This window comes from Schistocerca americana, chromosome 3 (assembly GCF_021461395.2).
Source record: "Schistocerca americana isolate TAMUIC-IGC-003095 chromosome 3, iqSchAmer2.1, whole genome shotgun sequence".
In the NCBI taxonomy this organism is placed as follows: Eukaryota; Metazoa; Arthropoda; class Insecta; order Orthoptera; family Acrididae; genus Schistocerca; species Schistocerca americana.
In genome coordinates, this window is record NC_060121.1 from 613,146,091 (window position 1) to 613,168,134 (window position 22,044).

A 22,044-nucleotide genomic window follows, 5' to 3' on the forward strand; every position below is an offset into this window, starting at 1 on the left:
CCCTGGACAACCAGAAGATCTGGGAAAAACCTGTCTAGTATTGCCCCTGTTCAGAAATATTGTAAATCTGGGGCTAATGTACAGAGCAATCTGTGTTGTAGTGAGGAGGTGGGTAGTCTCCATATAACACAGGTTTACATTTAGTGATTTTGCTGTTTCCTCTTAGTTTACTGCTCTCACATCAATTAAAAAAAAGAACGGAGTGACTGGGAGCTATCAAGTTAATTAAAATACAGTCACATATAAATCTCGATTTCAGTCCTTCGGAAAGTAACATGCGGTGTTTTGTGGAATTTGAATTTCAACTTTAGTAATACGAAAATATGCAGCGTACATGTTACTGCACATCAAAGATCTTGACAAAATGCATGTTTCCCCCCTGAGTTCTGTTTTCTAAATTTCTGGGAAATTCTACACCAGTGTATAAAACCATAACCATATTCAAAGGATTGATAAGCTTTACAGTTCCAGTGGAAAGTATACTTAACATCGGGAAAGTACGAGGGTTATTCCAAAAGTAAGGTCCGATTGATTGCCAAATTGAAACCACAGTGAACATCAGAAATGTTTTACTTGTAACAATTAGCTACACCTTTCAGCTACTTCTCTACGTAGTCGCCGTTCTGACTTAGACTTTTGTCATAGCGTTGTACCAACTTTTCAATAGCCTCATCATAGAAGGCAGCCGCCAGTGCTTTCCGCCAATTCTCCACGCTGGCCTACACCTCGTTGTCTGTGTCAAAATGTTGTCTTCAAAGACAGCGGTTCATGTGACCAGAGATGAAACTCAGGGGGAGACAATTGCGGACTGTATTGTGGGTAATCTCACATTTCCATTTGAAAACGATGCAGGAGCATCTTCATTGCCCCTGCAGAATGCGGCTGAGAATTGTCGTGAAGACGAAACAGCACGACAGTTATGTAATGTTGGCTGCATAGCTTCAGGCGAAATTTCTCACCAGGCCCTCGTACTTGGCGGCAAACACTATTTTCTAGACATCTTTACGCACTCACTGCGAGCTCAGAAATGAGAAGAGCGACGTGATGCTAACTGGGGTTATACTAGAGACACTACCCAACACATCTGTGCAAAGCTTTATCGGATTTTCATAGTCGTTTCCATTTCGCGACCGATCGGACCTTACTTTTGGAATAACCCTCGTATATTTCCACTCAGGAGGAAATGTATTTTTAACCAGTAAGTCCAGGAAAAATCTGGGAATTTTTTTTCCTTGGCTGCGTATACAGCCTGTATAGTTTTCTGGTGCTACAATTTCCCTATATATCACAAACTCATTAAGCTTCGGATGTTGCAGCCCAGATCATTTATATAACACTCATTTGGGATACTCCTACTTCTACATCTGACAGCTTCACCCCTTTAAGAACCTAGGAAATACTGAATCCAGTCAGATTACTGGTCCAGATATGATTTCTCTTGTTAGTAATAATAAATTAGCATTATGTTGCTGTACTGTGTTATAGTATTTAATTCTATACCTGAACAGTCTCTCACTGCAACACCAGTGACACAGTAAAATTTATTTTGTCCTTCCTTATGCCTTCTTGTGGGTTTGATGTATGACCAAATCAGTGTAGGTCTCCATATTGAAAGTACTTACTTTTACTTAGTTCCTACAGTGCGAGGCAGCATATTGGATAACAGGTTTCCTCCAGCAAATTCGATCAGCTGCCAGGTTTTCAACTTCTTCCCCTTGCATTGAACTCCCTTTGCAAAAGTTTGTTTCCAGGTGTTACAAGGTCTTCCTCCTCTTCTGTATCCATCCATTGGTTTCCACAAAAGTGCTGATTTGAAGTTTCTTACCTCTCTCATGTATATAACATATACCGGAGGCTGCAGTCTTCTTTCAGCAACGATTTTACAGAGACTGTGTAGATCACTTCTTCTCAGCATTTCGTCATTTCAAACATGGTCGTTATAGCTGTCGTTCAAAATTTGCCTTGAAAGCATAGAGCTTGTGTGCTGATTTTTTGCCGTTGTTTTCCAGATTTCACATGCCTATTGGTAAGTTGATAGAGGAGTATGGCAGAAGCTTTGTGGACATACTTACGTAGTCTAATTATCATATGGATCACATTCATTGGAAGACTGCAGAACATTTCCCATTCTGCTGGTGTTGTCTGCATCTAACTCTCTGTTATTACAGATAAGGCTGTCGAGATATGAAAATTGGTCGATATCTTGTGGTACCTCTTGTTGCACTATAATTTGAGTAGATAAATTTCCACTTTAAATGAACATTGTCTACATTTTATCAATATTTACTTTTAACCCCAGAGAGCTGGCCATTTCATCCAGCTTGGTTGACTTTAGTTGCAAATTTTGTGGCGTTTCTGCTCGAAGAATAATGTCATCAGCAAAATCTGGATCTATGAGCTTAGATTGCTCATTCAAACACATTTCCTTGTTGGAGTTGCCCACAGCTCTTCTCATTATGAAATCTATCACTAAAATGAAAAGAAATGGTGACAAATTGTATGCCTGTCAGAATACTAAATAAAGTGGTGTTTCCATCTTTTGTTCATGTACAGCAACTGTAATCTAGGTACAGGCTTCTGAAAACATCAGTGAGATGATCAGGAACTCCATGAAGGCTTACAACGTTCCACACTAATTATTGGGGTATATTGTCCAACGCTTTCTTAAAATCAGTGAGCAATTGAATACTGTAAACTGTTCTTTTACATTTTGTAGAATAAATATTTTCTTGGTGCGTGATCTCCTAGTTTGAGAGCCAGACCATTCTTCTCATAGTTGACAATTCTGCTGCTGTTTATATCCTTTTTAGAAGAATGAGGCAAAATATTTTGTCTGGAACCAAGAGAAATGTGACACCTTTCCAATTTGTACATTCAGTTAGGTTTCCTCCAGACGTCTGCAACATGCCTTGTATGTCAGCAGGTATTGCACAGTTTAGTAAGGTGCTGAGTAAAACCCACACTTCCATATTTCAGATTTTCAACTGAAATTTCATCCATACTATCAGCTCTATTGTTTTTAGGTGTTGTGACTGCTGCACATACGTCTGCTTTTGCGATATCATCTGTTTTTACCATCAGCTCTTACATTTTTGGCTAATTTTTGAAGTTCCAAGTATTAGATGGATTGGGATGGTTTAAGGTTTCTTTCAAGTACTCGTTGGGCAGCCTGTTCGTCTTTTATAAGTAGAAGATTGCCATTTTTATCATTTATGGGGCCATTTGAAGAACTGTGGGCTCCAGTATGTTCTTGAGAGTACGCTATAATGTCCTGGTGTTATTTCGAGAGGGGGCATTTTGTGCCTCTCTATCGTTCTGTATGAACCATTCTTTTTTGTCAGCTCTACAACTGCTTTTGACTTGATGGTCTAGTTCAGCCTATTTTCATCTAGCTATTTGAAGTCTTCTTAGTCTTCAGCTTTTCCACACGGTTGCTTTAACATCTTTCTTTTGGCTATCAGATGCCAAGTGCCCTCTTGAATCCAACACTCTTTTTTGTGTTTCTCTCCAGCATCCAGTTATTAGGAACCCTTCCATTTAAATTTTTTACCACTACAGAAAAGACAAGAAGAAAAATTGAAAGTACTAATCTTGTAAAATTTATCCTCAGAGCAATTTAACTGAGATAAGCTAATTTCAGTCATCATAACATATTGCCTCATTTTTTTTAGGTTTACCAGGCTGATGCAGATCAGTACATTAAACGTGACAAATACTGGGGGCGTGAGCTTGATGAAGAAGGCTTCAAAGGTGCCCTATACCGCTTCTTCCATAATGGGTTCCATTTGCGAGTTGGCGTGATACGCAGGGTATTGACAAGGCTTGCAGAATTAAGGCGAGCCATTGAGCAACAAACCAGCTTCCGTTTCTACTCATGGTAAGCAGTATAACTGAGTACTTTTGTAGAAAATTAACTATGAAGAAAGGTAAATATTTTTACATTTACTGATTTCATAAAATATTGCTGCCTTAATGCAGTATAAATATTTCTATAAGTATTTAAAGTGATTGATTTATGTTTTGCTTTGAATTGGTGTACAAAATATAAGACTGCATGCAGAAGTTAATATTTAAATGACAAAAAATTATACATAGTAATTATAAGAGGGGGAGAGGGTAGTATTCAGAGAAGGGCAAAACAGTTTACCACAGATGTCATGGAAATTCTGAAAAACTGGAGTTGGCAGAAGCTTGAAGATGGAAGCCAGTTACACCACAAAAGCCACCTTACTGAGTTTCAAGAACCAGTATTCTCTAAAGAATCTAGAAATGTGCTTCAGACTCCTTCATATCACTCCCATAGAGTCTGTGAAGATAAGATTAGGCTACACAATTACAGTGCTCAAAGAGGCATGAAAGGTGTTGTTTATCCTGCACTCTATATGCTGCTGGAACAGGAAAGAAAGCCCTAACATGTGGTACCATGCTACCCTCTGCCATGCACTTCAGTAGATTACAGACTATGTATGTAGATTTGTTAGTGCAATTTTTGTCAGGTTTTTTTAGTCTAATGTCTAAGCTTGAGAAGAAAAACCTAATGTTTAAGACACACAAAAAAGTGTGTAAATTTGAAATGATGTTGAAGTTTGTACTCAGTGCAGGAAGCAAATTTGTTAAATTCACCTTAAATATGTAGGACTCAATAATACATACATTTATAGAATATGTGTTGCTAGTTTCTATAGTGTGTGCTTTTTGTTCCATGAAATTTTGGGTGAAATGCTGGATGTCATTAACTTTTTTTGTGGCAGAAGTTACTGACATATGACAGTTTGCACAGAGTTTCAGAGAACCATTTATACACCAGGAAAGTTTTAGATGTGTTCTTTTGCTTTGATGAAGAATGAATTTTAAATCATTTGATTGACAAACACAGAATCGTGACAAATTCCATTTTGTGTAGGCCTAACCAAGTTTACTCATATTGACAATTTTGCCAGACTTAAATTATATTCAACAAGTGTGGACAATTCAGACCTATCTACAATTAGCAACTTCACACACAGTTTTGATGATCTAATAAATTAAGGTCATCACTCCATTCTATTATTTGTTAGAAATGGAGATATTTGTAAAAGTGATGGATCAAATCAACTGCACCTATAAAGAAAAGGGAATACCAGAATGAAATCACAACTCAAGGAAAACTGAAAAATTCAGTTGTACTGTTGGTTATTTTTTCCTTGTACATACAAGCTGCACAAGGAATGTATTTTGCTGTCTTATTGTTTACTAGTTACATTCATTTGGCACAGATGTGCTAAGTGCAAGGCTTTTTCCCCTTGTTATATAAGGAGTATTCAAAAAGAAATGAGCTGGAGGCATAATTACAGAAACCAGTACCTGTATGTTAGAAGTATTGACCCTGGCTGTTGAGACACTTGTCCCACTTTGACACAAGGTGGTGAACGGTTGTCTCATAAAATTCCCGGGGCTGCGATGTTAATCAGTTCTGCATGTGCAGCTGGACGTTGTCATCTGAGGTGAATTGTTTGCCCCTCAGAGCCTTTTTAAGGGGACCAAAAATGGCATAATCACAGGGAGAGATGTCCGGACTGTATGGAGGGTGGCCGAGAACCTCCCATTTGAATTTCTGCAAGAGTGCTGCAACTGTGTTGGCTGTATGAGGCTTTGCATTTTCGTGGAGCAGAATGACCCCATGGGTGAAATTACCTAGTCGTTTTGATTTGATCGCTTGGCAAGGACAAGGTTTGCGAGTAACGCTGGGCATTCACTGTCGTCCCATGCTGCAGGAAGTGAATCAGAAGGGGGCCATCTTAGTCAAAGAACAACGTCAGCATAGTCTGCAACTGGCAGTGTCGGACGATTGATGCATGCTGCTGCTAGCTGTGTATAGTCACGTGACGTGCACGCGTGCCCTCTAGCGATGTACTGTGAACTTCAATGCTCTGGTCAGAACCGCACCTCGTTACACATGCCACAATATTACTCTCCTGGCACCGGTTTGCACATTCCAGACTCGGCTCGTATCTTTTTGAACGGCCCTTATATAAGTAGACAGCAGTTGCAAAGATTATGGAGTGTAAAGGAAGGAGGTGAAAAGACATTAAGGTAACCAGAAAGATTTGTTGGCCACAACAGTTGAAAAGTGTGAATTTGTGTGTGATTTGTGTTGTCAGTAATACAAAATACTTCATAGATTTCTGTCTCTCTTTTGCTGTTGAACATCTTATCAGGGCTACCTGTGCTTTTAATATACTTTTGTAGTCTGGTGCATTCCCATTCTATTTCCCCTGACACAAACTTCAGTCTCATCTATTCAAATAAGCAAGGGTGCTGTAAACCTCTCTGCAATATCTTTAAATTGGAAATGTAATTGAGCGTATGACATTCTTATAAATGGAAACAATGTCAAAGTTATTGGAGAAAAACTATTTTCAATATGTAGTAATACCAAATTCATAGTACTTGCTGTTCCCTATTGGTATGACAGATCTAAAATCAACCAAGCAATTTATGGGCTAAACAGTATAATAATGAATGCAGCAGGTGTATACTCCAATGTGAGTGCCATAAAATGCTCTATTGCACTGAAAACACTACACAGAGCATGGCTTTCATTTCATTTAAGTTCTGTATGTTCTTGAAAATATTTTAGGACAATAAATGATGAGACCTCTAAAAATTTCAGCTACAGCCTGCAAGAGAGGCACTGGAGTCCAGTTTCCCACGAAACAGATGATATGTATATGTTTTTAAATGAATCCATGTATCTTTTTGAACTACCTTTCTCAAAATAATTAAAAAGTCATATAGAAGCTGACAATAAATCATGGCTAACTACAGGAAACAAAATAAAAGGCATTTGGAATGTGATATAAGGGGAAATGCTGAAAAACAGGGAACTGTAAAGACTCTGTGTGGACAAAGCAATGGTTCTTCTACTGAAAGCTAGTAGCAACCTCCTATTGCAGTGAATGAGATGAAAGAATAATTAAGTCAATAAAAAATAAAAATTCTGTTGGTGTGAACAATATTTCTAGTAAGATACTGAAATGTTGTTATAAATGTGTAAGACCAGTTATATGCAACATATTCAATACATCTCTGTAAGAAGGATTTGTTCCCGATGGACTAAAACGGGCTGTAGTGACACCCCTTCTTAAGAAAGGCGATAAAAGAAATGTCACAGACTGTCACCCAACCTACTTTTTAACTATATTTTCAAAAATTCTTGAAAATTCATTTTTTTAAAATTTAAATACTGCTATTGTTGAATTTACAAAGGAAAAAGCACTGCAGGCAGAAAAATTAGAACATCCGTAGTGAATTGTAGACCTCACATTTAAAGTGGAATTGACTGCATTCTGTTCACAGTAAGACATTGCAAGGTGAGAAGCAACTTCTTTCTTATTTGATGGGGATGCATTTAAAAAGAAAATCACATTGCGGAACACATTGTGATAAACACAGTCCAGTTCTCTAAACTCAATGGCGTGAAAGAAAATGTAAGTTTTGAAGAATTCATTGTGGCTTTGAAAGAATTACAAGGACAGTTTCCTAAACATTTTGAGGATGCAGTTAATCTAACATCTGCTTTCAAGACCATTTACCATTTCGGTAGAAAGTGCCGCTGTGCATGTGCAGATGGAACTGATCGATCTGTAATGTAATTCCCATTTTAAAGACAAATCCTCTCATGTTAAAGCTGTCCAGGTTATCTATATTGCTTTACTCAGGTACTATTTCTACGTCTCCATAATGTGGTTGTAGAAGTGCTACAGTATTTCAGTCAACATATGTGTGTGAAAGACCTCTTTTAGATTATGAAGCTAAATAAGTCATGATTCAGCATGCCAAAAATAAATAACACTGAAAATTTGTTAAATTTGTGATCTATGTTGTTCAGAAATTTAAAATACAAAACCAAGTTGTGTGCAGTGCAACTGCATTGCCATTAAAATGTGGCATGTTCGCAGTTTCTCTCTCTTTATCTTCATGCTCAGACAGAATATTGTAGTGGTGGGGCAAGTGGGCAACAAGACTGAGTGCTACTCACAAGCTGAAGTCTTGGCCTCCCCTGGTATAAACAATCACATGCTTTTTAAAATGGCAGAGTATTATAATTTAAATATTGCTGTCAGTTCATGGCTTCTGTCACATCTAAAGGATCAAAAGCAGATAGTAAAGCTGAAGCGTTCATCTGGAAAACATGGTTCATGTTAGTGGAACACCTTAAGTTGTGGTGTGTTACAAGGCTCTGTTTTAGGTCCACTGCTATTTCTTATTTTCACTAATGACCTCCCACTTTGACCCATACTAAAGGTAAATTTATCATTTTGGAGATGATTCTACAATTCTGATTTATGAGTTGTCAGATAACAATTTTGAACAAACTGCAAGTAGAGTTTTCATTGTAACCTTAAACTGGTTTTCTACAAATGGTCTCTCACTCTATGCAGATAGAACTCATTATATGAGATTCCATACATCACAAAAGACACCAAAGAAATTAAAATAAAATGTAGAGATCAATCAGTGTAGAAAGTTAAGGATACAAAATTCCTGGGTGCTTGTGTAGACACTAATAGTAACTGGTCAACTCACATTATTCATATTTGTAAAAGGCATAGCTCAGCAACATTTGCACTACTGGTTCTTATACCATTAAGACGTCCTCCTTTGGCTACTTTAGTCTGGGGGAACAAACCTCTCAAAAAAAAAAAAAAAAAGGTCACAGCACAAAAAACAGCCATTATAATGAGTGATGTCCACCATATGCACTCTTTCAAGTATCTTTTTTGAAAGATGGTGATCCTCTCTTCTTCTTTCTTTCATGTTTAGTAGTCTTTTTGTTGTGCCTGTCTGCGACTCAACAATTTCTCTATATTGTGAGTAGCAGTTTATTCTTTTCATAATTTTGTCCTTATTCTATCTGTAACAACTTTCATCTGTACAAAGACAACAGCAGATATCATTGCTACAATACAAGAACAAAAATAGTCAACACATTGAATTAAAAAGTCCTAATCCACTTCAAAAAGGAGTTTAATAGTTCAACATTAAGCTGTTTAATGCACTCACAGTGTGGATTGTATTTCTTCGTAAGCAATTGCCCAGATTCAAAAAAGTTCTCAAAGAGTACCTAATCGAGAAATCATTTCAACAATTGATGAATTTCTAAGACAAAATTAATATCACTACTAAAGATAATTGTTCTGGAACTGGTTTTGGTTGACTTTATCAGGATATCTAATTTAAACAAGACTGAAAAAATCAATGTTTGAAAATATAATGTAACTGGATAGCTAAAAAAAATCGACTCGCCAAGTGGAGGCAGGAGAACACGTACATAAAAGAAGGTTGTAATTATGCAAGCTTTTGGGGCCAGTGACTCCTCCTTCCGACAGAAAGGTTGGAGGGGAAGGAAGAGGGTTGAAGGAAAAGGATAGGAGAGGTTTAAGAAAAGGGTAGATTTTGGAAAAGTCACCAGAACTGAGGGTCAGAATGAGAGGAAGTCTCCCCTGACCCACAGTTCAGGGTGACTTTTCGAAAATCTACCCCTTTTTCTAATAATTTCCGGGTATGCAGCCGGATCCCGTCGACATTCTGCCATGATATTTCGGCCCAGAGACGTCCGGCCATCATCAGTTCAACGTGAGAAAAGAGCCAGGTTGCTGTGTTCACTAAATTTTTTACTGAAATGTAGAGACAAGGATGCCAGTACATTTCACATGCGCGAGATTCGGCATAAATACCGCGACTGCACCTGGGCTCTTCAGTAGTTGTGTACTCACCTGATGATGGCTGGACGTCCCTGGGCCGAAATATCGTGGCAGAATGTCGACAGGATCCGGCTGCATACCCGGAAATTATTAGAAGAAGAAATACGCCGGGAAAATTTCAGAAGTCACATCTACCCCTTTTCCTTTTGTCCTTTCCTTTAAATGCTCTTCCTCCTCTTAAACCCTTCTGCCAAAAGTAGGTGCCACTGGCTCTGAAAGCTTGCATAAATAAACCTTCTTTTATGTGTGTTTCCTCCTGCTGCCACTTGGTGAGTAGATTTTTTGATCTATCCAATTACATTATATTAAATGACTGTAATGCACCACTTCTACATCTACCTCATACTCCGCAAGCCACCTAATGATGTGTGGCGGAGGGTACCACTGTCTGATCTCTCCAACCCTGTTCCACTCACAAATAGTGTGTGGGAAGAATGATTGTCAGTAAGCCCCTGTATTGGCTCTAATGTCTCTAATTTTTCTCTTCATGGTCAATACACGAGATGTATGTGGGAATATGTTGTTTGACTCCTCCTGGAAAGTTCTGTCCTGGAATTTCAGTAGTAAATCTCTCCGTGATGCACAGCGTCTCTCTTGTAATGTCTGCCAGTGGAGTTTATTCAGCATTTCTGTAATGCTCTCTCGCCAGCTAAACGATCCCGTGACGAAACACGCCACTCTTTATTGGATCTTCTCTATCTCCTCTATCAGCCCTACCTGATAGGGATCCCAGATAGATGAACAGTACTCAAGAATCAGGTGAACAAGTGCCTTATAAGCCACTTTTTTCGTAGATGAGTTACATTTCCTTAAGATTCTTCTTATGAATCTGAATCTGGAGTCTACTTTCCTACTATCTGTTTTATATGGTTATTCCACTTAAGGCTGCTCGGGATAGTTATGCCTAGATATTTTACAGCAGATGCTGTCTCCAGCTGTTTGTCATCAATAGTGTAGCTGTACAGTAATGGAGTTCTTTTCCTATGTATGCGCAATATGTCACATTTATTTACATTCAGGGTCAACTGCCAGAGTCTGCACCATTCATCAATTATCTGCAGGTCATTCTGCAAATTCTTACTATCTTCTTGCATTGCTACTTTGGTATACAGAACTGCATCATCTGCAAATAACCTTAAAGAGCATCCAACGCTTTCTACTAGATCATTTATATATATATATTGTGAACAGCAACAGTCCTATCACACTTCACTGTGGTACTCCAGATATTACCTTTACATTTCCATTTTAGTTCTGTTAAGAGCAACATGTTGAGTTCTATCTGCAAGAAAGTCTTGAATCCAATTGCAGGTCTGCTCTGATATTCCATAAGCTCGTATTTTTTTCATTAAACGGCAATGCGGTGTGGTGTCAAATGCCTTACTGAAATCAAGGAACACAGCATCAGCAGGAGTGCTGTTGTCCACTGCACTGTGGATCTCCTAGAGGAACAGAGTGAGTTGAGTTTTGCAGGATCTCTGTTTGTGGAATCCATGTTGATTTTTATAGAGGAGCTGTTCATTTTCCAAGAACGTCATAATTCTTGAGCGTAAAACATGTTCCATAATTCTACAACAGATTGATGCCATCGATATAGGTCTATAAATGTGTGGATCTGTCCTAAGGCCTTTCTTAAAAATGGGAATGACCTGCGCTTTTCTCCACTCATTAGGTACCTTTGCTTAAGCGACCCATTATATATTACTGCTAGAAGGGGAGCAAGTTCTTTCGCATAATCTTAGAATCTTATAGGTATCCCATCTGGTCCTGAAGCCTTTCCACTACTAAGCGATTGTAGCTGCTTTTCAATTCTGCAATTGGTTATCTCAATATCTGCCATTTCGACGTTCACATGACGATTGAAAGGAGGGATAGTGTTATGATCTTCTGCAGTGAAACAACTTCAGAAGACCGAATTCAGTATTTCAGCCTTCTCTCTGTTACCGTCGATTTCTGTGCCGGTATGATCACTGAGAGAATGAGTAGATGATTTTGAGCCACTTACTGATTTTACATATGACCAAAATCTCTTAGGGTTTTTACTCAGGTTGGTTAACAACGTCTTACTTTCGAAATCATTGAACGTTTCTCTCATTGCTCTCCTTATGCTCAGTTTTGCTTCATTCAGCTTTTGTTTGTCATCTAGGTTTTTACTTCTCTTGAATCTGAGATTAAGTGCTCTTTGTTTACGTAGCACTTTTCTGACACAGCTATTAAACCATGGTGGATCTTTCCCATCCCTTAAAACCTTACTCGGAACATACTTGTCTAGGGCATATTGAACAATGCGTTTGAATTTTTTCCATTTGTTCTCCACATCTTCATCCTCATCACAGAATATTTGATGCTGACTGCTGAGATGTTCTGAAATTTGTATCCTGTCATGCTTGCTGACCAAATATATCTTCCTACCTTTCTTAACATTCCTTGTATGATCCGTCATCATAGATGCTGTCACAGCCTTATAATCACTGATACCTTCCTCTTTGTTAACTGATTCGATAAGTTCAGGTCTGTTTGTTGCCAGGAGGTCTAAGATGTTATCCTCACTAGTTGGTTCTCTATCTGCTCAAGGTAATTTTCAGACAAAACATCCAGAACAATGCCACACGATTCACTGTCTCTGGCACGAGTTTTGATGGCATAACGCTCCCAATCTATACCTGGCAAGTTGAAGTAACGCCCTATTATAATGGCATGATCAGGAAAATTACTAACGATATTCTACAAGCTCTGTCTGAAATGCTCTACAACTACAGGTTGTGACCCAGGTGGTCTATAAAAGCCACCAATCACCATTTTTACTTCTTTGATACTCAGTTTCACCCAGATTAATTCACATTCAGAATCCGTGATAACCTCACTAGATTTTGTCGAATTTTGTACTGCCATAAACGCACCACCACTATTGATGACTAACCTATCCTTACGATAAATATTCCAGTCTGAACTTTGGATTTCATTTTCATTGACATCTGGCTTCAACCAGCTTTCTGTTCTCAATACTATCTGTGCATTATAACCTTCAATAAGCAGTACTAATTCTGTTACCTTTAGCCACTTCCTGCGTGTAGTGCATGCCTGACCTATTAAGGGGAACCGTACAATTCTGCACCCAATAGGGGAGGTCAAGAAATTCGCATCTGATAACGTTGCAGAGCCGTCTGAGCCTCCGGTTTAGACCTTCCACTCTGCTCCAAACCAGAGGACGGCGATCAACCCTGAGTACGATGCTACAAATGGACAGCTTAACGTGCACCCCGCATGCGTTGCCAGTTGCCTTCACCAAATCAGCCAGCCGCTGAAAGGAGCCGACCATGGCCTCAGAACCCAAGCAGCAGGTGTCATTCGTGCAGACATGTACCACTACATGCAGGCACTTGCAACCAGTGCGCTCGATAGTCACCGGCAGGGTTCCTCCACATCACAGATGGTATCTCCCGACGAACATACCGAATGCACACTGAAATTCTTTCTCGCCTTCCCTGCTATATCCCTGAGGGGCTCCATCACCCGCCTAACATTGGAGCTCCCAATGACTAGCATACCCGCCCTCTGTACTTGTCCGGACTGGGCAGGAAAATCGACTGCTGGCCCAACTGGAGAGGCATCCCGTGCTGGCTGAGAGTTATGATCAACACTGGGAAGCACCTTGTACCTGTTGCTATGATGTAAGGAGCCAGCCACATGGCCTGCTCCCTCTTTCGCCTTCCCAATGACACATGAACCCACCACTGTCTGCCACCCACTCTGGAGTGAGGACGGACCGGTCAGATGTTGCGTATCGGAAGCCGAAGTGATGTCTAGGCCACCAGGGGATTCCAGAGACACCAAAGGTGTTGCAGGTCTCATCGCTGGTGCCCTGACGTCACAACTTCGAGCATTAGCTAGAAGCTTGTCGACAGTAGCTAACGCAGCTTCCAGCTGTTTATGGACAGCAGCCACCTCTCCTTGTGTCCGCTCGCAACAAGCACAGTCCCTAGCCGTATTGTACTGTGTATAAAATAGATATAAGGTCTCATATGGCTCTACTTAGTTTGAAAATATACCAAAGGAGAATTAAGAAACACTAAAAGTTGGTGTACAGATTTCTCACTGAACTCTGAGACCGCAACCTATTAAACAGAAATAGATTTCTCTGCACGGAAAATCTACAATAGGAAGCCACCCTACACAAGGGTATTCACAAGACTTATGCAAAAAACAAAAACTACAATTAATTTTCTAACCACTAGTCTACACAGTAAAATACGCACATACAGTTCACTTCTTTGCAGAAGCACATGAACAAGAAACAAAGAGTAAATTAATTTACAGTTTATCACACAAGTGCTTCTGCTGTGCATCCGCTCGGCTCAGTGGCTGCCGCTACACTAAATAATTAGTAAACTGCAATATCTGTATAATATTTTTTATCTCTTTTTGTCACTGATAACCCTAAAACTCATTTGGAACTTGTTTTAATTAATTTTGTGTCAGAAATTCTGTTTTACACTGGATTGTTTTTCACCGTTAGAGAACAGTGGAACCTACAACAATGTCTGCTTCATATTTCTCATATTTTCATCATCTTAAATATATGATAAATATATCTAAAACAAAGATGCTGTAAATTACCAAATGAAAGTGTTGGTATGTTGATAGAGACAATAAACACACAAACACACACAAATTTCAAGCTTTTGCAACCCAAGGTTGCTTCATCAGGAAAGAGAGAAGGAGAGGGAAAGACTAAAGGATGTGGGTTTTAAGGGAGAGGGTAAGGAGTCATTCCAATCCCGGGAGCGGAAAGACTTACGTTAGGGGAAAAAAAGGACAGGTATACACTCTCTCGCGCGCGCGCGCGCACACACACACACACACACACACACACACACATCCGCACATATACAGACACAGGCAGACATATGTAAATGCAAAGAGGTTGGGCAGAGATGTCAGTCGAGGTGGAAGTACAGAGGCAATGATGTTGTTGAATGACAGGTGAGGTACAGGCGGCGGCAAGTAGAATTTAGCGGAGGTTGAGGCCTGGTGGGTAACGGGAAGAGAGAATATATTGAAGAGCAAGTTCCCATCTCCGGAGTTCTGATAGGCTGGTGTCAGTGGGAAGTATCCAGATAACCCGGACGGTGTAGCACTGCGCCAAGATGTGCTGGCCGTGCACCAAGACATGTTTAGCCACAGGGTGATCCTCATTACCAACAAACACTGTCTGCCTGTGTCCGTTCATGCGAATGGACAGTTTGTTGCTGGTCATTCCCACATAGAAGGCTTCACAGTGTAGGCATGTCAGTTGGTAAGTCACGTGGGTGCTTTCACATGTGGCTCTGCCTTTGTTTTTAGATACATTTTTACCACGTGGAATGTTTCCCTCTATTATATAAATATATGATAAGTTTGAAATATGACCATTCTTATGTTATTTTGGGCACTATCATAGACATGTGAAATTTGTTTTTTGTGTTTGTTTGTTAGTGTATTTATTGTTATTTAATGTAATATTTAGCATAACTTTGCTTCTTGTATATGTATCACTCACCCTTCTTCAGTGGAACACAATTTCGCATTAATTCAGTATATATTCTGTGATTGATATTTTACTTACATTTTATCTTTTACTGTGATGCAAGTTACAAACTACCCAGTCACTTTAATATGGCTACCTCTCAGAAGCCTGAATAACCACCTTTTACAATGCAGATCACTGAGAAACATGAAGGAAGACTGTCAATGAGGTTCTGGATGATACAAGCAGGGATGTAGAGCTAAGCCAGCACCATTGCTGTGGCCAGCAGCACTAGTTTCCTTGGTTGAGGATCCATGGTGCAAACAGCTCAGTCAAAGTGGTCCCACAGATTCTCGATTTAGTTTATAGCTGAGGAGTTTGGTGGTAAGGGGATTATGGTAAAGTCATCCTTGTGCTCTTCGAACCATGCACATACACTACGAGCTGTGTGACACATTGCATTGCCTACTGGTGGATGCCATCGTGCCGAGGAAAAACAAACAGTGTGTAGGGGTTGGCATGGTCCTGAAGGATGGATGCATAGTTGTGGTGATTCGTTGTGCCTTTCAGAATGACAAGATCGCCTTGGGATTGCCCTCTGGCCTACACCCTTCCATCGATTGTTGCAGGGTGTTTGCTTTCAGATGTTTCATGCCACAGCAATTTGTCCGATGAAGCATAAAACATGATTCATCTGAAAAGGTCACCTGTTACTACTCAGTGGATTTCCAGTTGTGGTATTGGTGTGCAAATTCCAGCTTATGATGCTGATGAACAGCAGTCAGCAGAGGTGCATGAACCAGGTGTCTGCTGTGGAGGCCCAAGTACAGAAACTTTCACTGAACAATTAGTGATGAGAGAGTGTTAGTTGCCCCGGGGGCTCATTTGGGCAGTCAGTTGCACGTCTATTCGTCTGCACACATCTCCGCAGCTGCCGTTCACCCTTGTAATCTATGGCCCATGGAGCACCACAGTTGCGTGAGTGCCAGTTTTGGATAGTGCCATTCTTCCATCCACAGTATGCTTTAATCATGGCGGCATGCAAAGGGTTTACAATCTTAGGCATTTTGGAAATGCTTCCACCTGTGGTCCGAAAGCCAATGATCATGCCCTTTTGGATGTCAAGTAAATTGCTCCATTTTAGCATTATAACAGTGACTGTACTGTTTTCCATGTCCCCCAGACATGCATTATGTACCTTCCTTCGTTATTGCTGTCTGTGGGTGGTTATTGCACTTAGGCAGTGGTCACATTAATATGACTGGACCATGTATTTGAACTTTGTATGATTTGACATGTTCCATATACCTGAATGTGTGGAACAGAACATAAATGAATAAATAAATATGTATCCTGGAAGTAGTTCATCCCCACGGCCAAAGACTTTATCAGAATTCTAGCAGTAGCTAGGGTATAATCACAATCAGTGGATTAATGGACAGTGAAATTGACACCACCAAAGAATGATGAGTCATCTCAGACATGAAAATGATTTAACTGAAGTAAATAATGTAATTACAGAGTAAGACTTGAGTATCTTTTATGAAATGGAATCCACTTTTTCAGTTATTAAATGTGCTTTTGTGCCTTCCTCTCATAACCTTCAATACATTTTTCATATATCACTAAATAACGCTCAGGTGACATGACGTCTCAAATATTCTTGCACAGTGGAAGTAGTGAAATGTTTTTTTTTTTCTGTAATTTATGTTGCAGTTCACTTTTGGTTGTATATGAGGGATGTGAGTGGGAACCAGAACCAGAACATGACAGTTACCTTGAGCTGCCCAGCAGTTGTGATGAAGTTACGCAAGGCTCATCATCAGACTGTTGCAGCATGGATGCTGATATGCCCCTTTCCCTGTCGGAAGCCAGTTCTTCATCGTGTGAACCACCAGCACCTTTGCCAGTTCAGAGTTTTGGGGCAGCAGCAGCGCGTGGAGCTTCATCAGGATTTGTGCCAATTTCAGAAGACACGGTAAGTCCTCTTTCATTGTGTTCTCAGTGATACTGAAAATATTATGGAGCTATTGAAATGTTTTTGTAGAAGCTCATCACCACTGTCACTGTATATACAATCTGGGCCATTTAATATATGGACACTCAAATGTTATATCTGTAATGCGTTTATGACATGAATATGCTTTTACTACACAATTTTTCATTCTATCCTCTGGCTCTTGCCTTGTCTCTGTGGAAGTTTTGTTACATTAGTAGTAAAAAGATTTTTTTTTAAAATATTGAAGCATTTATCATTATTTTCTGTGAAGTTTGATACAATACTTAGACTCCGGGCATAGAAAAGACAAAAATAAATCAGCAGATTTAGGATCTGTCAGATCTGTATAGAATATTAATATTTCATCTCTGTCATGTTGACTTTTTATGTTAAGGTTTCAAAGTGTGTTCAAGCTTCTCTCCCTACTGTTGACATTTCAGTAATAACATCATAAATTGATAAGATTGGACTCTGCAGTAGTTTTGTTCTAATGAAGATAAAAATAAACAGCTGCTATGTTGAAATTGTATTTATTTCACACTAGTTTTCAGTGGTGTTTCTTGTTATAATGTGTAGCTTGAAGCATATATAAATTATTGGTTACAGCATTAGGCATTAACTTTTATTTAAAAATTGATTCAATGCATAGAACACATTTATGATTATATTGTGTACTACATAATTGTATTAAAACAATAGCAGTGCTTTTATATGTGAACATTCATAATTTTATGACTCGTTTTCAGCTTGCAAAATGTATGAATACAGATACTGTAAATGAAATTATCGCTGACATTTGTGCACATTTCTCAGAACTGTTTTGAAATAAATATAATTGTAACATAGCGGCTAGTGAATAATTATGTTGTTGTTGTTGTTGTTGTTGTTGTTGTTGTGGTCTTCAGTCCTGAGACTGGTTTGATGCAGCTCTCCATGCTACCCTATCCTGTGCAAGTTTCTTCATCTCCCAGTGCATACTGCAGCCTACATCCCTCTGAATCTGCTTAGTGTATTGATCTCTTGGTCTCCCTCTACGATTTTTACCCTTCACGCTGCCCTCCAATACTAAATTAGTGATCCCTTGATGCCTCAGAACATGTCCTAGCACCCGATCCCTTCTTCTAGTCAAGTTGTGCCACAAACTCCTCTTCTCCTCAGTCGTATACCTCCTCATTACTTATGTGATCTACCCATCTAATCTTCAGCATTCTTCTGTAGCACCACATTTCGAAAGCTTCTATTCTCTTCTTGTCCAAACTAGTTATCATCCATGTTCCACTTCCATACATGGCTACACTCCATACAAATACTTTCAGAAACGACTTCCTGACACTTAAATCTATACTCGATGTTAACAAATTTCTCTTCTTCAGAAACGCTTTCCTTGCCATTGCCAGTCTACATTTTATATCCTCTCTACTTCGACCATCATCAGTTATTTTGCTCCCCAAATAGCAAAACTACTTTACGTGTCTCATTTCCTAATCTAATCCCCTCAGCATCACCCGACTTAATTCGACTACATTCCATTATCCTCGTTTTGCTTTTGTTGATTTTCATCTTATATCCTCCTTTCAAGACAATGTCCATTCCGTTCAACTGCTCTTCCAAGTCCTTTGCTGTCTCTGACAGAATTACAATGTCATCGGCGAACCTCAAAGTTTTTATTTCTTCTCCATGGATTTTAATACCTACTCCGAATTTTTCTTTTGTTTCCTTTACTGCTTGCTCAATATACAGATTGAATAACATTGGGGAGAGGCTACAACCCTGTCCCACTCCCTTCCCAACCACTGCTTCCCTTTCATGTCCCTCGACTCTTATAACTGCCATCTGGTTTCTGTACAAATTGTAAATAGCCTTTCGCTCCCTGTATTTTACCCATGCCACCTTTAGAATTTGGAAGAGAGTATTCCAGTCAACATTGTCAAAAGCTTTCTCTAAGTCTACAAATGTTAGAAACGTAGGTTTACCTTTCCTTAATCTTTCTTCTAAGATAAGTCGTAAGGTCAGTATTGCCTCACGTGTTCCAATATTTCTACGGAATCCAAACTGATCTTCCCTGATGTCGGCTTCTACCAGTTTTTCCATTCGTCTGTAAAGAATTCGTGTTAGTATTTTGCAGCTGTGAGTTATTAAACTGATAGTTCGGTAATTTTCACATCTGTCAACACCTGCTTTCTTTGGTATTGGAATTTTTATATTCTTCTTGAAGTCTGAGGGTACTTCGCCTGTCTCATACATCTTGCTCACCAGATGGTAGAGTTTTGTCAGGACTGGCTCTCCCAAGACCGTCAGTAGTTTTAATGGAATGTTGTCTACTCCCAGGGCCTTGTGTCGGCTCAGGTCTTTCAGTGCTCTGTCAAACTCTTCACGCAGTACCGTATCTCCTATTTCATCTTCATCTACATTCTCTTCCATTTCTATAATATTGTCCTCAAGTACATCGCCCTTGTATAGACCCTCTATATACTCCTTCCATCTTTCTGCTTTCCGTTCTTCGGTTAGAACTGGGTTTCCACCTGAGCTCTTGATATTCATACAAGTGGTTCTTTTCTCCAAAGGTCTCTTTAATTTTCCTGTAGGCAGTATCTATCTTACCCCTAGTGAGATAAGCCTCTACATTCTTACATTTGTCCTCTAGCCATGCCTGCTTAACCATTTTGCACTTCCTGTCAATGTCATTTTTGAGACGTTTGTATTCCTTTTTGCCTGCTTCATTTACTGCATTTTTATATTTTCTCCTTTCATCAATTAAATTCAATATTTCTTCTGTTACCCAAGGATTTCTACTAGCCCTCGTCTTTTTACCTAATTGATCCTCTGCTGCCTTCACTGCTTCATCCCTCAGAGCTACCCATTCTTCTTCTACTGCACTTCTTTCCCCCACTGCTGCTAATTGTTCCCTTATGCTCTCCCTGAAACTCTGTACAACCTCTGGTTTAGTCAGTTTATCCAGGTCCCATCTCCTTAAATTCCCACCTTTTTGCAGTTTCTTCAGTTTTAATCTGCAGTTCATAACCAATAGATTGTGGTCAGAGTCCACATCTGCCCCTGGAAATGTCTTACAATTAAAAACCTGGTTCCTAAATCTCTGTCTTACCATTATATAATCTATCTGATACCTTTTAGTATCTCTGGGATTCTTCCATGTATACAACCTTCTTTTATGATTCTTGAACCAAGTGTTAACTATGATTAAGTTATGCTCTGTGCAAAATTCTACCAGACGGCTTCCTCTTTCATTTCTTATCCCCAACCCATATTCACCTACTATGTTTCCTTCTCTCCCTTTTCCTACACTCGAATTCCAGTCACCCATGACTATTAAATTTTCGTCTCCCTTCACTATTTGAATAATTTCTTTTATTTCATCATACATTTCATCAATTTCTTCATCATCTGCAGAGCTAGTTGGCATATAAACTTGTACTACAGTAGTAGGCGTGAGCTTCGTGTCTATCTTGGCCACAATACTGCGTTCACTATGCTGTTTGTAGTAGCTTACCCACACGCCTATTTTTTTATTCATTATTAAACCTACTCCTGCATTACCTCTATTTGATTTTCTATTTATAACCCTGTATTCACCTGACCGAAAGTCTTGTTCCTCCTGCCACCGAACTTCACTAATTCCCACTATATCTAACTTTAACCTATCCATTTCCCTTTTTAAATTTTCTAACCTACCTGCTCGATTAAGGGATCTGACATTCCATGCTCCAATCCGTAGAACGCCAGTTTTCTTTCTCGTGACAACAACGTCCTCTTGAGTAGTCCCCGCCCGGAGATCCGAATGGGGGACTATTTTACCTCCGGAATATTTTACCCAAGAGGACGCCATCATCATTTAACCATACAGTAAAGTTGCATGCCCTCGGGAAAAATTGTGGCTGTAGTTTCCCCTTTGCTTTCAGCCGTTCACAGTACCAGAACAGCAAGGCCATTTTGGTTATTGTTACAAGGCCAGATCAGTCAATCATCCAAACTGTTGCCCCTGCAACTACTGAAAAGGCTGCTGCCCCTCTTCAGGAACCACACGTTTGTCTGGCCTCTCAACAGATACCCCTCCGTTGTGGTTGCACCTACGGTACGGCCATCTGTATCGCTGAGGCACGCAAGCCTCCCCACCAACGGCAAGGTCCATGGTTCATGGCGGGGGGGGGGGGGGGGGGGGGGGGGGGGGGCGCTCGCGGTATAACTTCACTTAATGTCATCACAACATCTCAGTACTTGATAATGAATACTGGAATCAGTTGACTCTGCATGGCCATGGTCTGCAGTCAGTTACACTCCATTGTATACCAGACAGCTTCTATTAGATTCCTTTGAAGATATAGAAATTAAACTTGACAGACTTACAGAACATCATATTGACTCAAAACTTAATTGGGAGGAATATGATAACCAGGATTGTGAAAGGATTTCTTTGAGGTCTCATATCTGATGTGGAGACTGATAAGTATGGTTAGTAAAATTTAAAAAAATAAATAAAATAATAAAATAAAATTTTTTAACATATAAGGCAAGTTCTGTGGAACACTGCCATCCTTTTACCTGACTCAGAATACTAACAGATCTGAATGTGTATATTTAAGTGTGTGTTCTCGATGTCAAAAGCAACATCACAGAATTCACGAAGCAGAGTTTGACACCCCAAGACAAAGGCTGTCAAGAACTGGAAATCAACAAAGTGCATTCCTTCAGATGTTTTACACACCACCTTTTCTGCTCATTCAACACCATTTTAAATTTTAAAAATAAAATGATGTAACTGGATGTCAGAAACCCCT

The 22,044-nt window shown here is 39.6% G+C and overlaps 1 protein-coding gene across 3 annotated transcripts in view; it reads left to right on the forward strand.

The window, feature by feature from the left end:
• LOC124605278 (inositol hexakisphosphate kinase 2-like) overlaps positions 1–22,044 on the forward strand; it is a 95,643-nt gene that overhangs the window by 68,236 nt on the left and 5,363 nt on the right. For all 3 annotated transcript variants that reach the window (XM_047136849.1, XM_047136850.1, XM_047136848.1), the window contains exons 6-7: positions 3,672–3,877; positions 16,969–17,230. In XM_047136849.1, coding sequence (XP_046992805.1) covers positions 3,672–3,877; positions 16,969–17,230 — 468 coding nt within the window. The remainder of the gene's footprint in view (positions 1–3,671; positions 3,878–16,968; positions 17,231–22,044) is intronic.